The sequence below is a fragment of the Ranitomeya variabilis genome, chromosome 1 (assembly GCF_051348905.1).
Source record: "Ranitomeya variabilis isolate aRanVar5 chromosome 1, aRanVar5.hap1, whole genome shotgun sequence".
NCBI classification, from domain to species: Eukaryota; Metazoa; Chordata; class Amphibia; order Anura; family Dendrobatidae; genus Ranitomeya; species Ranitomeya variabilis.
Genome location: NC_135232.1, coordinates 1,059,890,493 through 1,059,908,576, shown reverse-complemented (window position 1 = coordinate 1,059,908,576; position 18,084 = coordinate 1,059,890,493). Strand labels below are relative to the sequence as shown.

The 18,084-nt window shown below is 46.3% G+C and overlaps 1 protein-coding gene across 1 annotated transcript in view; it reads left to right on the top strand.

Annotated features, from left to right (window-relative positions):
- Positions 1 to 18,084, top strand: part of GRXCR1 (glutaredoxin and cysteine rich domain containing 1) — a 95,538-nt gene that overhangs the window by 25,796 nt on the left and 51,658 nt on the right. The window contains exon 2 of the mRNA XM_077275452.1: positions 16,166 to 16,405. Coding sequence (XP_077131567.1) covers positions 16,166 to 16,405 — 240 coding nt within the window. The remainder of the gene's footprint in view (positions 1 to 16,165; positions 16,406 to 18,084) is intronic.

The window sequence follows — 18,084 nt, the reverse complement described above, 5'->3', positions numbered from 1 at the left end:
TAACCCTGTCATTCAAACCTGCTAAAAACTGACTCTTGAGTGCTGGATCATTCCAGCTGACCTCTGCAGACCATCGTCTGAACTGGGTACAATATCTCTCAGCGTCGCCAGAACACTGTTTCAGCCGCCTGAGTTCTGTCTCAGCTGTAGTGACCCGATCAGGATCATCATATAATACCCCCATAGCAGAATTAAAATGCTTCTACTGACATCAATCAGGGGTCATCCAGACGCAATGAAAATGCCCAAACTTGTGACTCACCTTGCAATAATGACATAATAATCCCCACAGGCTGTAATTCAGCCCCTGAAGACCTGGGTCTAAGACAAAAATAAAGTAAACATGCATTTTTAAAGGAAAAAAATTCCTGCCGTTTACCAGAAAAACATTCAGGCAAACCCACTGTAGGTTCTTCAGAGCGGACTCCAGGGCAATTACACACATGCTGCTGTAAGCTGGCAATTTCCAATGTTAACCCTTGCAGATGCTGAGCAAGATGTTGAACGCTGTTCATGTTGCAGAGCTCCGTTTTTTTTTTTTTTATATATACAGTACTTCTTTCTGGCTGGGCAAACTGTTACGGATCTGCAACACAGGACTAAGGTAGAAGGGGGAAAACTGACCCTGCACTATAACTAGCCTGAAACCCTACGATGGAGTGGGCGACCCATTCCTTGCGAATAGACCCATCGACGATCCTAGGTTAATCTCAAGTGAAGACCTATAGATAAGGGGAAGGGGTTCCCTAAAAGAACTAAGGACTGGGTACAAAAATGGGTCACCTCCTAGTAGAAAACACAGAGAAGGCTGCAGAAACCAATGGAAAAACAGAAACTGAGGCTAGCAGAACCAGAGGTACCAGCACTGCACAAATAGCACACACTGAACACAAAGAAAAGCACCAAGCTAGAGCTCAAGCAGATTAACACTGTTGTCCAGCAAGGAATGGGAGGCAGGTGCTGGTTAATAAAGAGTGATACAAACACCTGACCCAAGACACACCCAGCACCAGAGGAAAAAGACCAGCAGCCTGAACTCCACAAGAAAATGGCGGATAGTAACAAACTAAACAGATTCTAACAGTTTGCGCACATGTCAGGAGGAATTTTTGTCCACTCCTCCTTGCAGATCATCTCTAAATCATTAAGATTTAGAGGATATCGCTTGGCAACTCAGAGCTTCCACTCCCTCCATAAGGTTTTATTTTTCGATTCAGTCCCTCACAGTTGAAGTGTCAATATGATAAAAATTTGCAGGTGAGAAAACTTGCAAAATCGGCAGTTTATCAAAAAAAAATTTCCCCACTGTACACAGGTTTAGTGGGGATGGGGAGGGTAATTCTTTTAGAGATAGGTGAAATAAATCAAAGTCACATAAATATAGGTTGACCACAGTGATATATTGATAAATTGGGAAATAAAGCTTTATGTCATCCCGTTAATATTAATGTAATGCATGGAGATGACAGGCCCTCCAAAGTCACCACTGTATTAGCGTGCAAGAAAATAGTAATTTTTCCCATTGCTTTTGAGTTATTTATTTTTAAATCTTTCATGATTAACACTAAATAACAAGTTATCTTTAATTATTCACATTTTTATTGTTGTGCGGATACCTAAATGAAGTAGTTTTTTTGTGATCCAGCTTGAGTAGCTATAAACTAGTTCTTTCTTCCATGGCAAAAATACTCAACTTTTACACATCATGAAGTGACCCACCATTTTTCTGATACTTGCTTACTCTCTCAAGAATAAAGAAACATGGCAGCAAATCCAGAAGTTCCGGACACAGATTGTCCCAACTCATTTTTGGAGTTGTGACATCTTTGGTTCTGCTTTAATTTAAACATCTTTTTTACTTTTGGGCCAGCAGAGGTTATTGTCAGTTTCCTTGCTTGCAGCTGCTGTGTTACTGGTCAGCTGATGTGGGTAGTGACCACTCCCACCATCCTTTAAATAAGCCACATGATGCATCAGCTGACTGTTGGTAATAGAATTTTTCTCTGGAGACCAGTCTAGGAGTCGGGAGCTCTCTGGTGCCATCTGTGTGTCAGCTGCTTGTGCTCCTTGTTCCATATCCTCTGCTGTGTGGAGCTTGCAGAAGAAGCTTGAGCTAAGTTTTTCATCTTTCCTTTCCTTGTCTGTCTCGTGTTTGTCACTACCCCCTGTGTTGATACCATCTGCAGTGGTGAGGCTAGCATCCTTGCTGGCCAGTGCACTAGCCAGGGTATAGTAAAGTGACAGCTAGGGACTTGGCATGTGATGGTGACAGGGGAAGGACCCGCATAGGGCATTAGCAGAGTTTAGGGATAGGCACAGGTTGTTGTTTAGGAGGTGCCCCATCCCTCATTCCCTATTGTTAGGGTCTTCCTCCCCCTTTTTTCCATCCCATTGTTTGTGTTGTGCCATCCGCTGGACCGACCCCTGTTGGGTCATGACATTATTGCCAACCATACCATTCTCAGGGCAACATGATCAGACAAATACTCACCAGGAAGCAGAAACTATATCTGGCAGGGTTCAGAGGCAGACAGCTCAGCTAAATAGCATGGACAATCTCCAGAACACCTGGAGAAAGTTCCGCACCTCCCGGTCACAGATTGGACCGCTGAGCTGTCAATCAAAGCACTGACTGATCAGCACGCCCATCACAAGACTGGAATACGCCAAGTTGTAAGTCATGTAATCGGGTGTGTTCCTCAGGATACAGCAAAGTCACAGAAAACTGACCCACTCACCGTAATTATTTTGCTTAGTTAAGTGGATGACTCAAGCAGATAATAGAAGACGTTCAGACGGGAGGCTAAACTCATGTGTGGCACAGCGTGGCGCTCAATCTACCTATACAAACTTCTATACTTTCTTTAAAACTACCTGCTGGCATACCTGTCTAAACCAGCCTTCTGTTAGCTATTAACACCCTGGGAACTTGGACAATTATGTGAGTGTAAAGTATGGGGTCACCTGCGGTACAGCACAACAGCTTACAATCTCACAATCAATTACCTCTATCCGAAACCAAATATCCCTTCCTCATCCCAATGTGACTTAACTAAACTGAGAGGAATAGTCTGTCCTCAACTATACAAAAAATACCCAGTTAACAGTTAACCCACTGTAATGGCTATTTAGCCATAAACAAAGAGTATAGAAGTTGAACAATTATTCCATACTATAATGTTCCTCAGAAACCCTCTCCTGAAACAAAAAGGAGTTCAAGTTTGGTCTGAAGTCCGTTGTGTGCCATTTGGGCACCTGGGCGTGGATTAGGATTCTTAATTATAGAACAAACTGGATACATGTTAGCAAATCCAGAAGTTCCGGACACTGATTTTGGCAATAAATGTGGTCTGAAACAGTCAATTTGCTTTTTTATCTAACTAAGGCTCTATATCAGCCTGGAATATTTTGGTGCCAGAAGATAGTAAGGGGCATGCACAGTTATGCACTGTGGCAGTGCAGTTGGCCCTAGGTCTTCTCCAGACAAACAATCGGTGTATACGGACGTGTGCGGGGTCCCTCCAGCAGGTGAACAGTACCATTGATGACTGTCTCTTAACTCCTCATCTGCCTCTCAGCAGCATTCCTGGCAGAAATCTCATCACAACTGAACAGGTTCTGGTCATGGAGACAATCAGCTCCACTCTGCCGCTGCTCTGGTCTCGGTGGGATACTTCCACAATAGATGTTGTTAGATTCCCCTCCAGCATGTCTTCTCTCTGTTCTCAATAACTGCAGACTGATCTTAAGATGGCTGCACTTCCACTTCCTGTGTTTCCATCATTTCAGATTGTAGCTCCAACTGTGACATGCAGTATATATCTTACAGTCCTTCAGTAATGTCTTAGGTAACAGTGACATCTTGTGAACGAATAACAACATTACTGCAGACGTTCGACCATATTTACAACAGGGTGCAGTATTATACGGATGTGGACACATTTGTACCACCCTGGTGAGCCGAAACACATCTCACAAATACTTGATTTACAGAGTCAGACAATGGTGAGTTCTCGCATCTGGGAGGATTGGCAAGTCTGCACTCACACAGAGTGACTGAAAACATTTCAACCCCTTTAAAAGTGTTTGAACCATTCAGAAGTTCCATATTTCTTCATAAATGTGGAGGATGAGACCAAATCAAACAAATGAGTCAACAATATAAGACTTTGCAGGGTAAAGATAAAAATCATATTAACAGCATTTTAATAACAGACACTAAGAAGAAAATAAAAAAGAAAAAAAATCATACATTAAAAATCAGATCATTTATTCTTTGTGAGCGGCAGTATACCTCCACTCACCAAATATCAAAGAGTCCAAGTATTCCAACTTTTTCTGGGTATCTGTTTCTATCTACACCATTGACTCCCTAATCAGGATTTTTTTTAAACATAGGAGCTTAAAAACAACAAAAACTAAACAAATAAAAAAATGTATAGCAGACATAGCACCACAATAGTTATTCAGGTGAGGATACCTAGACTCCATCTCTTCTCACTTCTTTAATATTGACTCATTATTAGGGTTGAGCGACTTTTGCTTTTTTAGGATCGAGTCGGGTCTCGTGAAACCTGACTGTCTCGAAAGTCGGATCGTGTGAAATCGGCCGATTATTGTGAAAAGTCGGGGGCCAACCGAAACACGAAACCCAATACAGGTCAATGGTATTTTTCTCTCTCTCTCTCTCTCTCTCTCTCTCTCTCTCTCTCTCTCTCCTCCGTCCCTGCAAAGTTTGTGTTTCACTGTGCAAATCGCTATGTCCCAAATGTTAAGATGGCGGTTTTACCCCCTGTGACGCCGCACAAAGCAAGCCGGAACCTATGTCATCACGCTGCCCACACTCCTTCATTGGCTGAAAAAATGGCGGGCAAAGCGTCATATGAAACGTGACTTTGGCGCGAAGATCGCCGACCGCATGGCCGATCCCACAGTGGGATCGGGTCAGGTTTCATGAAACCCGACTTTGCTGAAAGTCGGCGACTTTTGAAAATGTCCGATCCGTTTCGCTCAACCCTACTCATTATTAACTTACAAACAAAACCAGGCATGATTTAAAAATATTTCAAAAGTACAACATAGTATTAAAAATAGCTCATTACCATGAGTAATGATGATAACTGACATGATTAGTGTTGAGCATTCCGATACCGCAAGTATCGGGTATCGGCTGATATTTGCAGTATCGGAATTCCGATACCGATTTCCGATATTTTCCGTATGTCGGATACCGGAATCGAAAGTTCCCAGAATTCAAACTGCCCGAATTCAGCCAATGAGGACTGATTAGAAGTGTGGGCACATCCTGTTCTGCATGGTGGGCATGTAACTACTGGCATGGCTGTGATTGGCTGCTGAAATGATGTCATGCTGCAGTTTAAAAGTCGCTGCCGCCATTTTGGGCTCACTCTGCTGTGAATTCAGTTAGGGACAGGACGCTGTGTTCTGACTGAGGGCCAGTTTAGAGATAGCGATTTGCTTCATTGTGCTTTACCCAGGCTAATTTAGCAAGCGCTGTGTGAGAACCTTGCTTTTGGCCTTGCAGCGCCGTTTACGGCTGTCTGCACCATCTCCGTGTGAGTGCACATCGCTCTGTAGTCTGTCCGCAGCCACAGCCGGTTGCAGTAAGCTCAGGGTGCGTCACTGCCTCATACCGTTAAATCCATTGTCCTTTTTTTGCAATTGGTGCAGCCTGCTGCACATTTTTTCAAATATTTCCTATTAGTGGCTTTCCACCCGTATCCAGCTAAATTGTGGAAAAACACTACATAGGATTACATTGAGGAGCTTTTTTTGGCCTTGCAGCGCCGTTTACGTCTATCTGCATGGTCTCTGTGTGAGTGCACATCGCTCTGTAGTCTGTCCGCAGCCACAGCCGGTTGTAGTCACCTCAGGGTGCGTCACTGCCTTATACCGTTAAATCCATTGTCCTTTTTTTGCAATTGGTGCAGCCTGCTGCACATTTTTTCAAATATTTCCTATTAGTGGCTTTCCACCCATATCCAGCTAAATTGTGGAAAAACACTACATAGGATTACATTGAGGAGCTTTTTTTGGCCTTGCAGAGCCGTTTACGGCTGTCTGCACGGTCTCTGTGTGAGTGCACATCGCTCTGTAGTCATTTCTGCAAAAAAAAATACAAAATAATAATAAAGTTCACCAAACACACCACTTTACAGCTGTGTAGGCCACATTAGCTCATATTAAAGTCTAGTCCACACTTTAGAAAATTAGTGTTTCTTATACCTGTTAGGAGCTGTTCAGGAATAAGCACACTAAGCCCTTAGTACTTTTCTGCTTATCTTTATCAGTCAACCAAGATGAAGAGGGCAGGGAGTAAGGCACGTGGGCGTGGGTGTGGAGCAGGGAGAGGACGTGGGGATTCTGTGCCTGCTGCGGGCAACGGTGACTCATCATCACGCAGTTTCAGCAGGGAACAGTCCTTCATGTGCAGCTTTGTAGGAGATCGGCGTACACCGCTGCTGCGTGAAGAACAAATTTAAGCCGTTGTCAGATGGATGGCAGCTAACACATCGACTTCAATTAGTGCCACATCCCCTCAGGCACAGAGCACTGGAGAGTACCCATCTGTCTCTTCACCACCTGCCAAATTGCCCAGGAAGTCAGAGAGCGCAGGACAGGAGCCATCTTTACTTCTGTTCTCTGAATCTCTTGGCTTGGAAACAGGGGGCCAGCCAAGCAGCATTGGAGAAATGGAAGAAGAGGCAGTGTGCAGAGATGCCCAACAGCTTTGTCTCTCTGTCTCTGAAGAGGCGGGTGGGCCAGTGCCTCCGGTCACCACATCACAGTATGCATCTGATGATGAGACTCAGGTGCCACTTTCTGGTGCATACTGTGCTGCTGAGACTACCCAGGAGGAGCAGTTGGTGGCAGAGGGTAGTGTAGATAATGAGGTCCTTGACCCATCGTGGCATGAGGTACAGGAAGGTGGTGGGAGCAGCTCTGAGGAAGAGATTCCCCGAATGGGCCAAAGAGGGGGGGGGGGAAGACTGCGGTTCCTGTAGCCTCCACTTCGGCACCCGTTAGGAGCGCGCCTCTTCCAAAAGCCAAAACGGGCACTCCCAAGACTTGCAGTGCCTGGTTCTTTTTTTACACAGTTGCAGATGACATTTGCTTTGTCAAATGCAAGGTGTGTCATCAGAAAGTCAAAAGAGGGAAAAATGTCAGCAACCTCAATACCACAAATATGTGGAAACATGTGCGGACCAGGCACGCGGTGGAGTTACAAAAACACACTGAAGACCTAGGCCAACCAACAGCGGCACCTGCCACCTCTTCAGCTCGTGTTGTTGCCTCTTCCTCCAGTTCACACACAGCTGGTTCGGCTTCCTCACAGCATCACCATGGAAGAACCTCTGGCACTGTTGTCCAGAGACCCACTGTAAATCCACCCACAGCACCACGTTCTCAGTCATCCTCACACTCCCAGCCCAGTCTACAGCCATCGGTAGCACAGGCATGGGAGAAAAGGCGGCCATTCTCGGCAAACCACCCCCAAGCACAGGCTCTGAATGCTGGCATTGCAAAACTACTGTCCCTTGAAATGCTGTCATTCAGGCTGGTGGAGACTGACAGCTTCCGTAGCTTGATGGCATTGGCAGTCCCACAAAACAATGTGCCCAGCCGCTTTTATTTCAGCAGGCAAGCCATCCCTGCTATGCACAAGCATGTGGAGGAACACATAAAACACGCGCTACTGAACACCGTCAGTAGCAAGGTCCACGTCACCACCGATGCGTGGACCAGTCACCATGGACAGGGGCGATACCTTTCCCTCACTGCCCATTGGGTTAATGTTGTTGAGCCGGGTACAGATCGTGCGAGTGGCGCAGGACGTGTTCTGCCAACTCCAAGGATTGCAGGAAACCAGTCTGTACGCATTCACTCCTCCTCAAACACAAGTTCCTCAGAACTCGCTGCAGGAGCCGTCACAGTCCACCTCCACATGGACCCGTGAACATTTACCTGTTAGGACCGACATGAGCACAGCTGTGGCCAAATGTCAACAGGCCGTCTTGAAATTAATTTCTTTGGGGAATCGAAGCCACACAGCGCAAGAGCTCTGGAATGCCATCAAGCAGGAGAGCGACGTGTGGTTTGTGCCAGCGAATCTCCAACCAGGCATGGTAGTGTGTGACAATGGCTGAAATCTGGTGGCAGCTCTGGCCCTAGGCAACCTCACTCACATCCCATGTCTGGCACATGTGCTCAACTTGGTCGTTCAGAGTTTTTTGAGGGACTATCCGGATCTTGAAGCACTGCTGCACAAGGTCCGCCTAGAGTGTGCTCACTTGCGGCGTTCCAGCATGGCAAGATCGCGCACTGCAGCTCTGCAGCGCCGATTCCGCCTTCCGGAACATCGCATCATATGTGACCTACCCACCAGGTGGAATTCCACATTACATATGTTGGAGCGGTTGTGTGAGCAGCAGTAATGGAGTACCAGCTGCATCAGGCGCAAAGAAGTCGCACTCCGCGCCGTACAGACTTCACAACCACTGAGTGGGCCACTACGAAGGACGTCTGCCAGGTTTTGCGTTCCTTCGATGATTCCACGCGGATGGCGAGTGTAGATGATGCACTAGTCAGCATGACTGTCCCCCTTATCTGCCTGCTTCAACAAACACTGCAAGCGCTAAGGGATGATGTTGTGGAAGAGGTGGAGGATGAGGAGTCACCAATTCCATCAGCTTCTGGACAGTCAGCGCTACGTGGTTCCTCACAAAGGCCTAGGCAGGGGACACTTTGTGAGGAGGATGAGGAGGAGTCAATGGAGGAGGAAGACATCGGTCCAGAGGAGGGAGTTACACAATTCTCCAGTAGTCAGTGTGTAGAGCGAGGGTGGGGTGATGCAGAGCAGGCAGAGATCATGCCTCAAGCAGGGGACAGCGTTTCTTGGCCAGTTGGCAGTCTGCAGCACATGGCTGATTACATGCTGCAGTGCCTGAGAAATGACCGCCGCATCGCCCACATTCTCAACACGGCTGATTATTGGGTGTACACCCTCCTAGATCCTCGCTACCGGGACAACTTACAAAGCCTCATAACACCGTTGAACCGGGAGCGTAAAATGCGGGAGTACCAAGACACACTGGTGAATTCCATCATCTTCTCCAGTCCAAGTGAGAGCAGTGCTGCTAGTGCTTTACAAAGCAGCTCAGTGCGTCGAGGCAGTGGAGGAAGCTCTGCACAAAGAGGGAGCAGAATCAGTGCCTCAGCACAGGGCAAGACCAGTATGGCCCAACTGTGGCACAGTTTTGTGTGCCCGCCACACATGTCTACACCATCACAGACGGCTCCAGTCAGCAGGAAGCAACGTTTCCGTCAGATGGTGACAGACTACATGTCTTTCCCTCTTACTGTACTCCCAGACGGCTCTTCCCCCTTCAAGTTTTGGGTCTCTAAGCTGGATACATGGCCAGAGCTAAGCCAGTATGCATTGGAGGTGCTGGCTTGCCCTGCTGCTAGTGTATTATCGAAACACGTCTTTAGTGCCGCAGGTGGTGTACTAACAGACCGTCGCATGCGATTATCCTCTGATAGCATTGACCGGCTTACTTTTCTGAAAATGAACAAGGCCTGGATCTCGCAGGAATTTGCCACTCCTCTTCCAGATTAAATAATTGGTTGTCTACAGTATCCAGTGTCATGATTCCCCAATGGCATGGGAACATCAGAAGCACAAAATAACAGACTAGCTCTCGGGTGATGGAAACTCAAGCTGACCGTGACCTAAATCTACCACACAACTAACAGTAGCCAGGAAGCATTCCTACGGCTGCCTAGATGCCACGCTCCAGCCGGAGAACTAACTACGCCTGGAAGAGGAAGGAACAGACCTGGCTTACCTCTAGTGAAATTCCCCAAAGATGATAGTAGCCCCCACATATATTAACGGTGAGTTCAGAGGAAAAGACATACACAGTATGAAGGTAGATTTAGCAAAGCGAGGTCCACTTACTAGATAGAGGAAGGATACAAAAGAGGACTTCACGGTCAGCTGAAAAACCCTTTCAAAAACCCATCCTGAGATTACTTTAAGACTCCTGTGTCAACTCATGACACAGGAGTGGCAATTTCAGTCCACAAGAGCTTCCAGTAACAGGGAAAGACAAAACTGTAAACTGGACAAAAAATACAAAACAAAAAGGACAAGAGTCCACTTAGCTGATCAGCAGACTAGTAGCAGGAACATGCAACTGAATGACTCAGGTTACAATGATGACCGGCAAGGAAGTGACTGGAGAGCAAGGCTAAATAGGGAACTCCCAAAACTGATGGAAACAGGTGAGCTGAGGGAGAAAAGCACACACAAGCCTCCAGTACCACCAGACACCACCAGGGGAGCCCAAAAAGCGGATCACAACAGTACCCCCCCCTTAAGGAGGGGGCACCGAACCCTCACAAGAACCGCCAGGGCGACCTGGATGAGCCCTATGAAAGGCACGAACCAAATCCGAGGCATGAACATCAGAGGCAGTTACCCAAGAATTATCTTCCTGACCATAGCCCTTCCACTTAACCAGATACTGGAGTCTCCGCCTGGAAATACGGGAGTCCAAGATCTTCTCTATAACGTACTCCAATTCACCCTCAACCAGCACAGGAGCAGGAGGCTCAGCAGAAGGAACCACCGGCACCTCGTATCTCCGCAACAACGACCGATGGAACACATTATGGATAGCGAAAGATGCCGGGAGGTCCAAACGAAAGGAAACAGGGTTAATAATCTCCAAAATCCTATAGGGACCGATGAACCTAGGCTTAAATTTAGGAGAAGAAACCCTCATTGGGACAAAATGGGAAGACAACCACACCAAGTCCCCAACACGAAGGCGAGGACCAACCCGACGCTGGCGGTTAGCAAACCGCTGAGTCCTCTCCTGGGACAAATTCAAATTGTCCACCACTTGTCCCCAAATCCGATTCAACCGATCCACCACAGCATCCACTCCAGGACAATCCGAAGATTCCACCTGACCAGAAGAAAAACGGGGATGAAACCCCGAATTGCAAAAGAAAGGGGAAACCAAAGTGGCAGAACTAGCCCGATTATTAAGAGCAAACTCCGCCAACGGCAAAAAGGCAACCCAATCATCCTGATCCGCAGACACAAAACACCTCAAATACGTCTCCAAAGTTTGATTAGTTCGCTCCGTCTGGCCATTAGTCTGAGGATGGAAGGCAGACGAAAAAGACAAATCAATGCCCAACCTGGCACAGAATGCCCGCCAAAATCTAGAAACGAACTGGGTACCCCTATCAGAAACGATATTTTCAGGAATACCATGCAAGCGAACCACATTTTGAAAAAACAAAGGAACCAACTCAGACGAGGAAGGCAACTTCGGTAATGGCACCAAATGAACCATCTTAGAAAAACGGTCACACACCACCCAGATAACAGACATCCTCTGAGAGACAGGAAGATCAGAAATAAAGTCCATAGAGATGTGCGTCCAAGGCCTCTTTGGAATAGGCAAGGGCAACAACAACCCACTAGCCCTAGAACAACAAGGCTTGGCCCGAGCACACACATCACAAGACTGCACAAAAACACGCACATCTCGAGACAGAGATGGCCACCAGAAGGATCTAGCCACCAAATCCCTGGTACCAAAAATTCCAGGATGACCCGCCAGCGTAGAAGAATGAACCTCCGAGATGACTCTACTGGTCCAATCATCAGGAACAAACAGTCTACCAGGTGGACAGCGATCAGGTCTATCCGCCTGAAACTCTTGCAAAGCACGTCGCAGATCTGGGGAAATAGCGGATAATATCACCCCATCCTTAAGGATACCTGTAGGTTCCGAATCACCAGGGGAATCAGGCTCAAAACTCCTAGAAAGGGCATCCGCCTTCACATTCTTAGAACCTGGTAGATATGAGACCACAAAATTAAACCGAGAGAAAAACAACGACCAGCGTGCCTGTCTAGGATTCAGGCGCCTGGCAGACTCAAGGTAAATCAGATTCTTGTGATCAGTCAAAACCACCACCTGATGTCTAGCACCCTCAAGCCAATGACGCCACTCCTCAAATGCCCACTTCATGGCCAAAAGCTCCCGATTACCGACATCATAATTTCTTTCGGCGGCAGAAAATTTTCGAGAAAAGAACGCACAAGGTCTCATCACTGAGCAATCGGAACTTTTCTGCGACAAAACCGCCCCCGCTCCGATCTCGGAAGCATCGACCTCAACCTGAAAGGGGAGAGAGACATCGGGCTGGCGCAACACAGGGGCAGACGAAAAGCGGCGCTTAAGTTCCCGAAAGGCCTCCACAGCGGCAGAGGACCAATTGGCAACATCAGCACCCTTCTTAGTCAAATCCGTAAGAGGCTTAGCAACACCAGAAAAACCAGTTATAAATCAACGATAAAAATTAGCAAAGCCCAAGAATTTCTAAAGACCCTTTAGAGAAGTAGGCTGCGTCCAGTCACAAATAGCCCGAACCTTGACAGGGTCCATCTCAACAGAAGAAGGGGAAAAAATGTACCCCAAAAAAGAAATCTTTTGAACCCCAAAAACACACTTAGAACCCTTTACACACAGAGAATTCTCCCGCAAGACCTGAAAAACCCTCCTGACCTGCTGAACATGAGACTCCCAGTCCTCAGAAAAAATCAAAATATCGTCCAAATACACAATCATAAATTTATCCAGATATTCACGGAAAATATCATGCATAAAGGACTGAAAAACTGAAGGTGCATTAGAAAGGCCGAAAGGCATCACCAAATACTCAAAGTGGCCCTCAGGCGTATTAAATGCGGTTTTCCACTCATCCCCTTGCTTAATTCGCACCAAATTATACGCCCCCCGGAGATCAATCTTGGAGAACCACTTAGCCCCCCTTATACGAGCAAACAAATCAGTAAGCAGCGGCAACGGATACTGATATTTGACTGTAATTTTATTCAGGAGTCGATAATCAATACAAGGCCTCAGCGAGCCATCCTTTTTAGAGACAAAGAAAAACCCAGCTCCTAAAGGTGACGAAGAAGGACGAATATGTCCCTTTTCCAGGGACTCCTTAACATACTCTCGCATGGCAGCATGCTCAGGTACAGATAGGTTAAACAAACGACCCTTTGGAAATTTGCTGCCTGGAATCAGATCTATGGCGCAATCACACTCTCTGTGGGGAGGGAGAGAACCAATTTTAGGCTTCTCAAAAATATCCCCAAAATCCGACAAAAAAGCCGGAATCTCAGAGGGAATAGATGACGAGATAGAAACCAAAGGTATGTCCCCATGAGCCCCCCAACATCCCCAGCTTAACACAGACATAGTTTTCCAGTCCAGTACTGGGTTATGAGATTGTAACCATGGTAATCCAAGCACTAAAACATCATGTAGATTATGCAACACGAGGAAGCGAATCACCTCCTGATGGTCTGGAGTCATACGCATAGTCACTTGCGTCCAGAACTGTGGTCTATTACAAGCCAGAGGTGTAGAATCTATACCCTTTAGAGGTATAGGAACTTCCAGAGGCTCCAAATCAAACCCACAGCGCCTGGCGAAGGACCAATCCATGAGACTCAGAGCGGCGCCAGAGTCCACATAGGCATCCACGGTAATAACTGATAATGAACAAATCAGAGTTACAGACAGAAGAAATTTAGACTGTAAAGTGCCAATAGAAACAGACTTGTCAACCTTCCTAGTACGTTTAGAGCATGCTGATATAACATGCGCGGAATCACCACAGTAGAAGCACAAGCCATTTTTGCGCCTATAATTCTGCCGCTCGCTTCTTGACAGAATTCTGTCACATTGCATTTTCTCTGGCATCCCTTCAGAAGATACTGCCAAATGGTGCACGGGTTTGCGCTCCCGCAAACGCCGATCAATCTGAATCGCCATTGTCATGGACTCATTCAGACCTGTGGGCGTAGGAAACCCCACCATGACATCCTTAACGGCATCAGAAAGGCCCTCTCTGAAATTTGCCGCTAGGGCACACTCATTCCACTGAGTAAGCACAGACCATTTACGAAATTTTTGGCAGTATATCTCAGCTTCATCTTGCCCTTGAGACAGGGCTATTAAAGCTTTTTCAGCTTGAATCTGCAAATTAGGTTCCTCATACAGCAACCTTAAAGCCAGAAAAAACGCATCCACATTGAGCAACGCAGGATCCCCTGGTGTCAATGAAAATGCCCAATTTTGAGGGTCACCTCGCAGCAAAGAAATCACAATCTTAACCTGCTGAACAGGATCTCCAGAGGAGTGAGGTCTGAGAGAAAGGAATAATTTACAATTACATTTGAAATTCAGAAACCGAGATCTATCTCCGGAAAATACCTCTGGTGTAGGAATCTTAGGTTCAGAAATAGGAGTACGTATAACATAATCTTGTAAATCCTGAACCTTCGTAGCAAGATTATTAAAACCTGCAGCCAAACTCTGAGGGTCCATCCTTAAACCGGAGAGATCAGAGCCATTCAAGGGTTAGAAGGAGAGAAAGGCAAGGCTGTAAATAGAGCAGAAATACAACTGAGCCAACTAAGTAGCAAACATGAGAAGAAAAAAAAAAAAAATCTACAGACTTCTTTTACTCTCCTTTCTTCTGCCAATTACTTTAACAGCGGCCGGTCATACTGTCATGATTCCCCAATGGCATGGGAACATCAGAAGCACAAAATAACAGACTAGCTCTCGGGTGATGGAAACTCAAGCTGACCGTGACCTAAATCTACCACACAACTAACAGTAGCCAGGAAGCATTCCTACGGCTGCCTAGATGCCACGCGCCAGCCGGAGAACTAACTACGCCTGGAAGAGGAAGGAACAGACCTGGCTTACCTCTAGTGAAATTCCCCAAAGATGATAGTAGCCCCCACATATATTAACGGTGAGTTCAGAGGAAAAGACATACACAGTATGAAGGTAGATTTAGCAAAGCGAGGTCCACTTACTAGATAGAGGAAGGATACAAAAGAGGACTTCACGGTCAGCTGAAAAACCCTTTCAAAAACCCATCCTGAGATTACTTTAAGACTCCTGTGTCAACTCATGACACAGGAGTGGCAATTTCAGTCCACAAGAGCTTCCAGTAACAGGGAAAGACAAAACTGTAAACTGGACAAAAAATACAAAACAAAAAGGACAAGAGTCCACTTAGCTGATCAGCAGACTAGTAGCAGGAACATGCAACTGAATGACTCAGGTTACAATGATGACCGGCAAGGAAGTGACTGGAGAGCAAGGCTAAATAGGGAACTCCCAAAACTGATGGAAACAGGTGAGCTGAGGGAGAAAAGCACACACAAGCCTCCAGTACCACCAGCCACCACCAGGGGATCCCAAAAAGCGGATCACAACAATCCAGGTCTCCTGTTGCGTTCATGTTTCTACCACCTGAACTGTAATCCCTGGGCTCCAACACCGCCAGTTGATGCTCAGAAGTGCAGGCTGCACAGTCAAAACACATGACCCAGTGTTATTGGGTTTCAGTAACGTCAGCTGATCCCCAGCTGTGTAGCCGGCAATGTGTCCTGCGACCGCCACGCTGACACAACTACTGAAATTTAAGGGAACCTGTCCCCCCCCAGGTGTTTGTTACTGAAAGAGCCACCTTGTGAAGCAGTAATGCTGCACAAGGAAAAGGTAGCACACGCAATGACGAACTTACATGCAGGCACTTACGCGATGATGTCATTGCGCACACTCCACCACTTGCCCAGATATCCAGAAAAGGTGAAAGGAGCTGCAGCTGTGCAGCCATTCAGGTTTGACTGCCGTGGAGCTCCAGGAAAGCTCCCAGCCCCGAGGTGTGCGCCGCGGCACACAGTACTGTATTAGAACCTAGGGCTGGTGAGCACAAACACAAGAAGGGGGCTTATGCTTACCAAGCCCCATACAGGAGTAAGGTTAGTAATGTCCTGATGGCGGCCCTGCATCTAGAATATGAAATGACATAAAATAATACAAATGTTGCTAGTCTGGTAATTTGGTAAAATAATACTAATTATTTGACATAGCTTTGATGCAGGTTATAGAATGGAAAATGTTGTGCTTAATATTAAGAAAACAGCATTTAAATATACTTTGCATTCATTTACATTAAAGTAATATTATTTGGTTCTCTCTGTCCCCTCGCATTTTGTAATACAAAACTTCATTTCTTGCAGTCCACTACCACCTTAGAATATGGGCGGATTGTGATTTACACTACAAGTCTGCGTGTGGTAAGAAACACCTTTGAGAGGTGTGAAATGGTCCGGAAAATCTTCCAAAATCACAGAGTAAAATTTGAGGAAAAGAATATTGCCCTTAACAGTGAATATGGAAAAGAGGTTGATGAGAGATGTCGCCGGGTGTCTGAAATGCCATCTCTACCTGTTGTATTCATTGATGGCCATTATCTTGGGGTAAGTGCATGTAATTGTGTTATTATTAAAGCACCACTCCAGTGTTTTTTTTATTTAGTTCAGCGCTGGAGTGGTGCCACTAATGTAAGTTCTCTGCCCCTAGTATTATACTTACCAGCCACTATCTTCAGCTTTTCCTGGCACCGCTCCGATCCTGCGCTGGCATCTTATGACTGCAACATCTGACTTACCGGAATTGAGAGGTAACGGTCACATGCTCTCAGTCTAAGTCTACGGGAACCTTATTCTGGCCTCATTCTGTCTTTCCTACACTTACACCGAGTACTGATGACCGGCTCACCCAGCAAACACTGGAGTGATCCATCGGGTCACAACCTTTAGAAGTCGACCGGAGCGTTACCGATAACAGATGAAGATGGCAGCTGGTAAGTATCAGACTGGGGGCAGGGTACTTAGATTAGTAGCACAATTCCAGCACCGCAATAATAACAGATAAATGCATGAGTGGTGCTTTACTTTGACTTGACCAAGGCGGTTTAGAATCAGTCACCACCATCAGTCCTAATTTGAGAGCAGCATATTGTAGAGACAGGGACCCTGATTGCCGCAACGTGTAACTTACTGGGCTGCTTACTTTAGTTTTGATAAAATCACTATTTCATCAGCAGCAGATTAACACTAGAGGACTAGTAAACCGACTGCCATGTAGTCATCTGTATTCATGAGCTCTGTATAATTCTGCCCTCTCCACTGATTTTCAGCTTTCTGCCTATGCACAATGGATGCAGAAAGCAGCCAATCAGTGGTGTGGGCGGGTTTATACAGAGCTCAGCATTCAGAGAACTGGTAGATCTCCAGAACTGGTAGATCATACATTTATGGACTCCGAGTCTCTGCTCCTAAATCATGCAGTTCTAAGATTGGGTAACAAAAGCCTGGTGACTGAACATAATCTACGAGAAGTTGAATATTATTGGAAATACAGTACATTGCATTACTTGGCTGATTTTGATATTGAAAGTCAGTATATATCAAAATCTGAAGGTGTGTTTTTAATTTTGTAGTCTGCAGTGGAAATCATCCCACTTTCTTGTAGGCAGAATACATTTAGATGATTTTACAGCATTTACTTTGGAAAAAACAGCAACAAAAGGCAGAGATTCTTACTTGCCTAGGCCTCCAAACAAATACACTAACAGGATGCAGTGGACCCATGTGGTTAAAATGGAAAAAACACAGGTGCAGCATAACCGATGAGGCAGCCAGTCACCAGCTACCAAACTAATGGAGGGGGTGGCTGCTTGGCACACTGCTGCACATAAAAACTTGTATGTGGCGCTGTTCACACAATGGAGATGCACAGCATCCAGGCATCTGTGCACATGGGGTGCATTTGGATAGCGCTGGGCAGGCCCGCCTGATCTAATAGAAGGGTGTCACTACTAGGCCTGCCTGGATGCTGTGCATCTCCATTGTGTGAACAGCGCCACATACAAGTTTTTATGTGCAGCAATGTGCCAAGCAGCCACCCCCTCCATTAGTTTGGTAGCTGGTGACTGGCTGCCTCATCGGTTATGCTGCACCTGTGTTTTTTCCATTTTAACCACATGGGTCCACTGCATCCTGTTAGTGTATTTGTTTGGAGGCCTAGGCAGGTAAGAATCTCTGCCTTTTGTTGCTGTTTTTTCTATTTTTGGAGGATCTCCGAATCCTCTTTT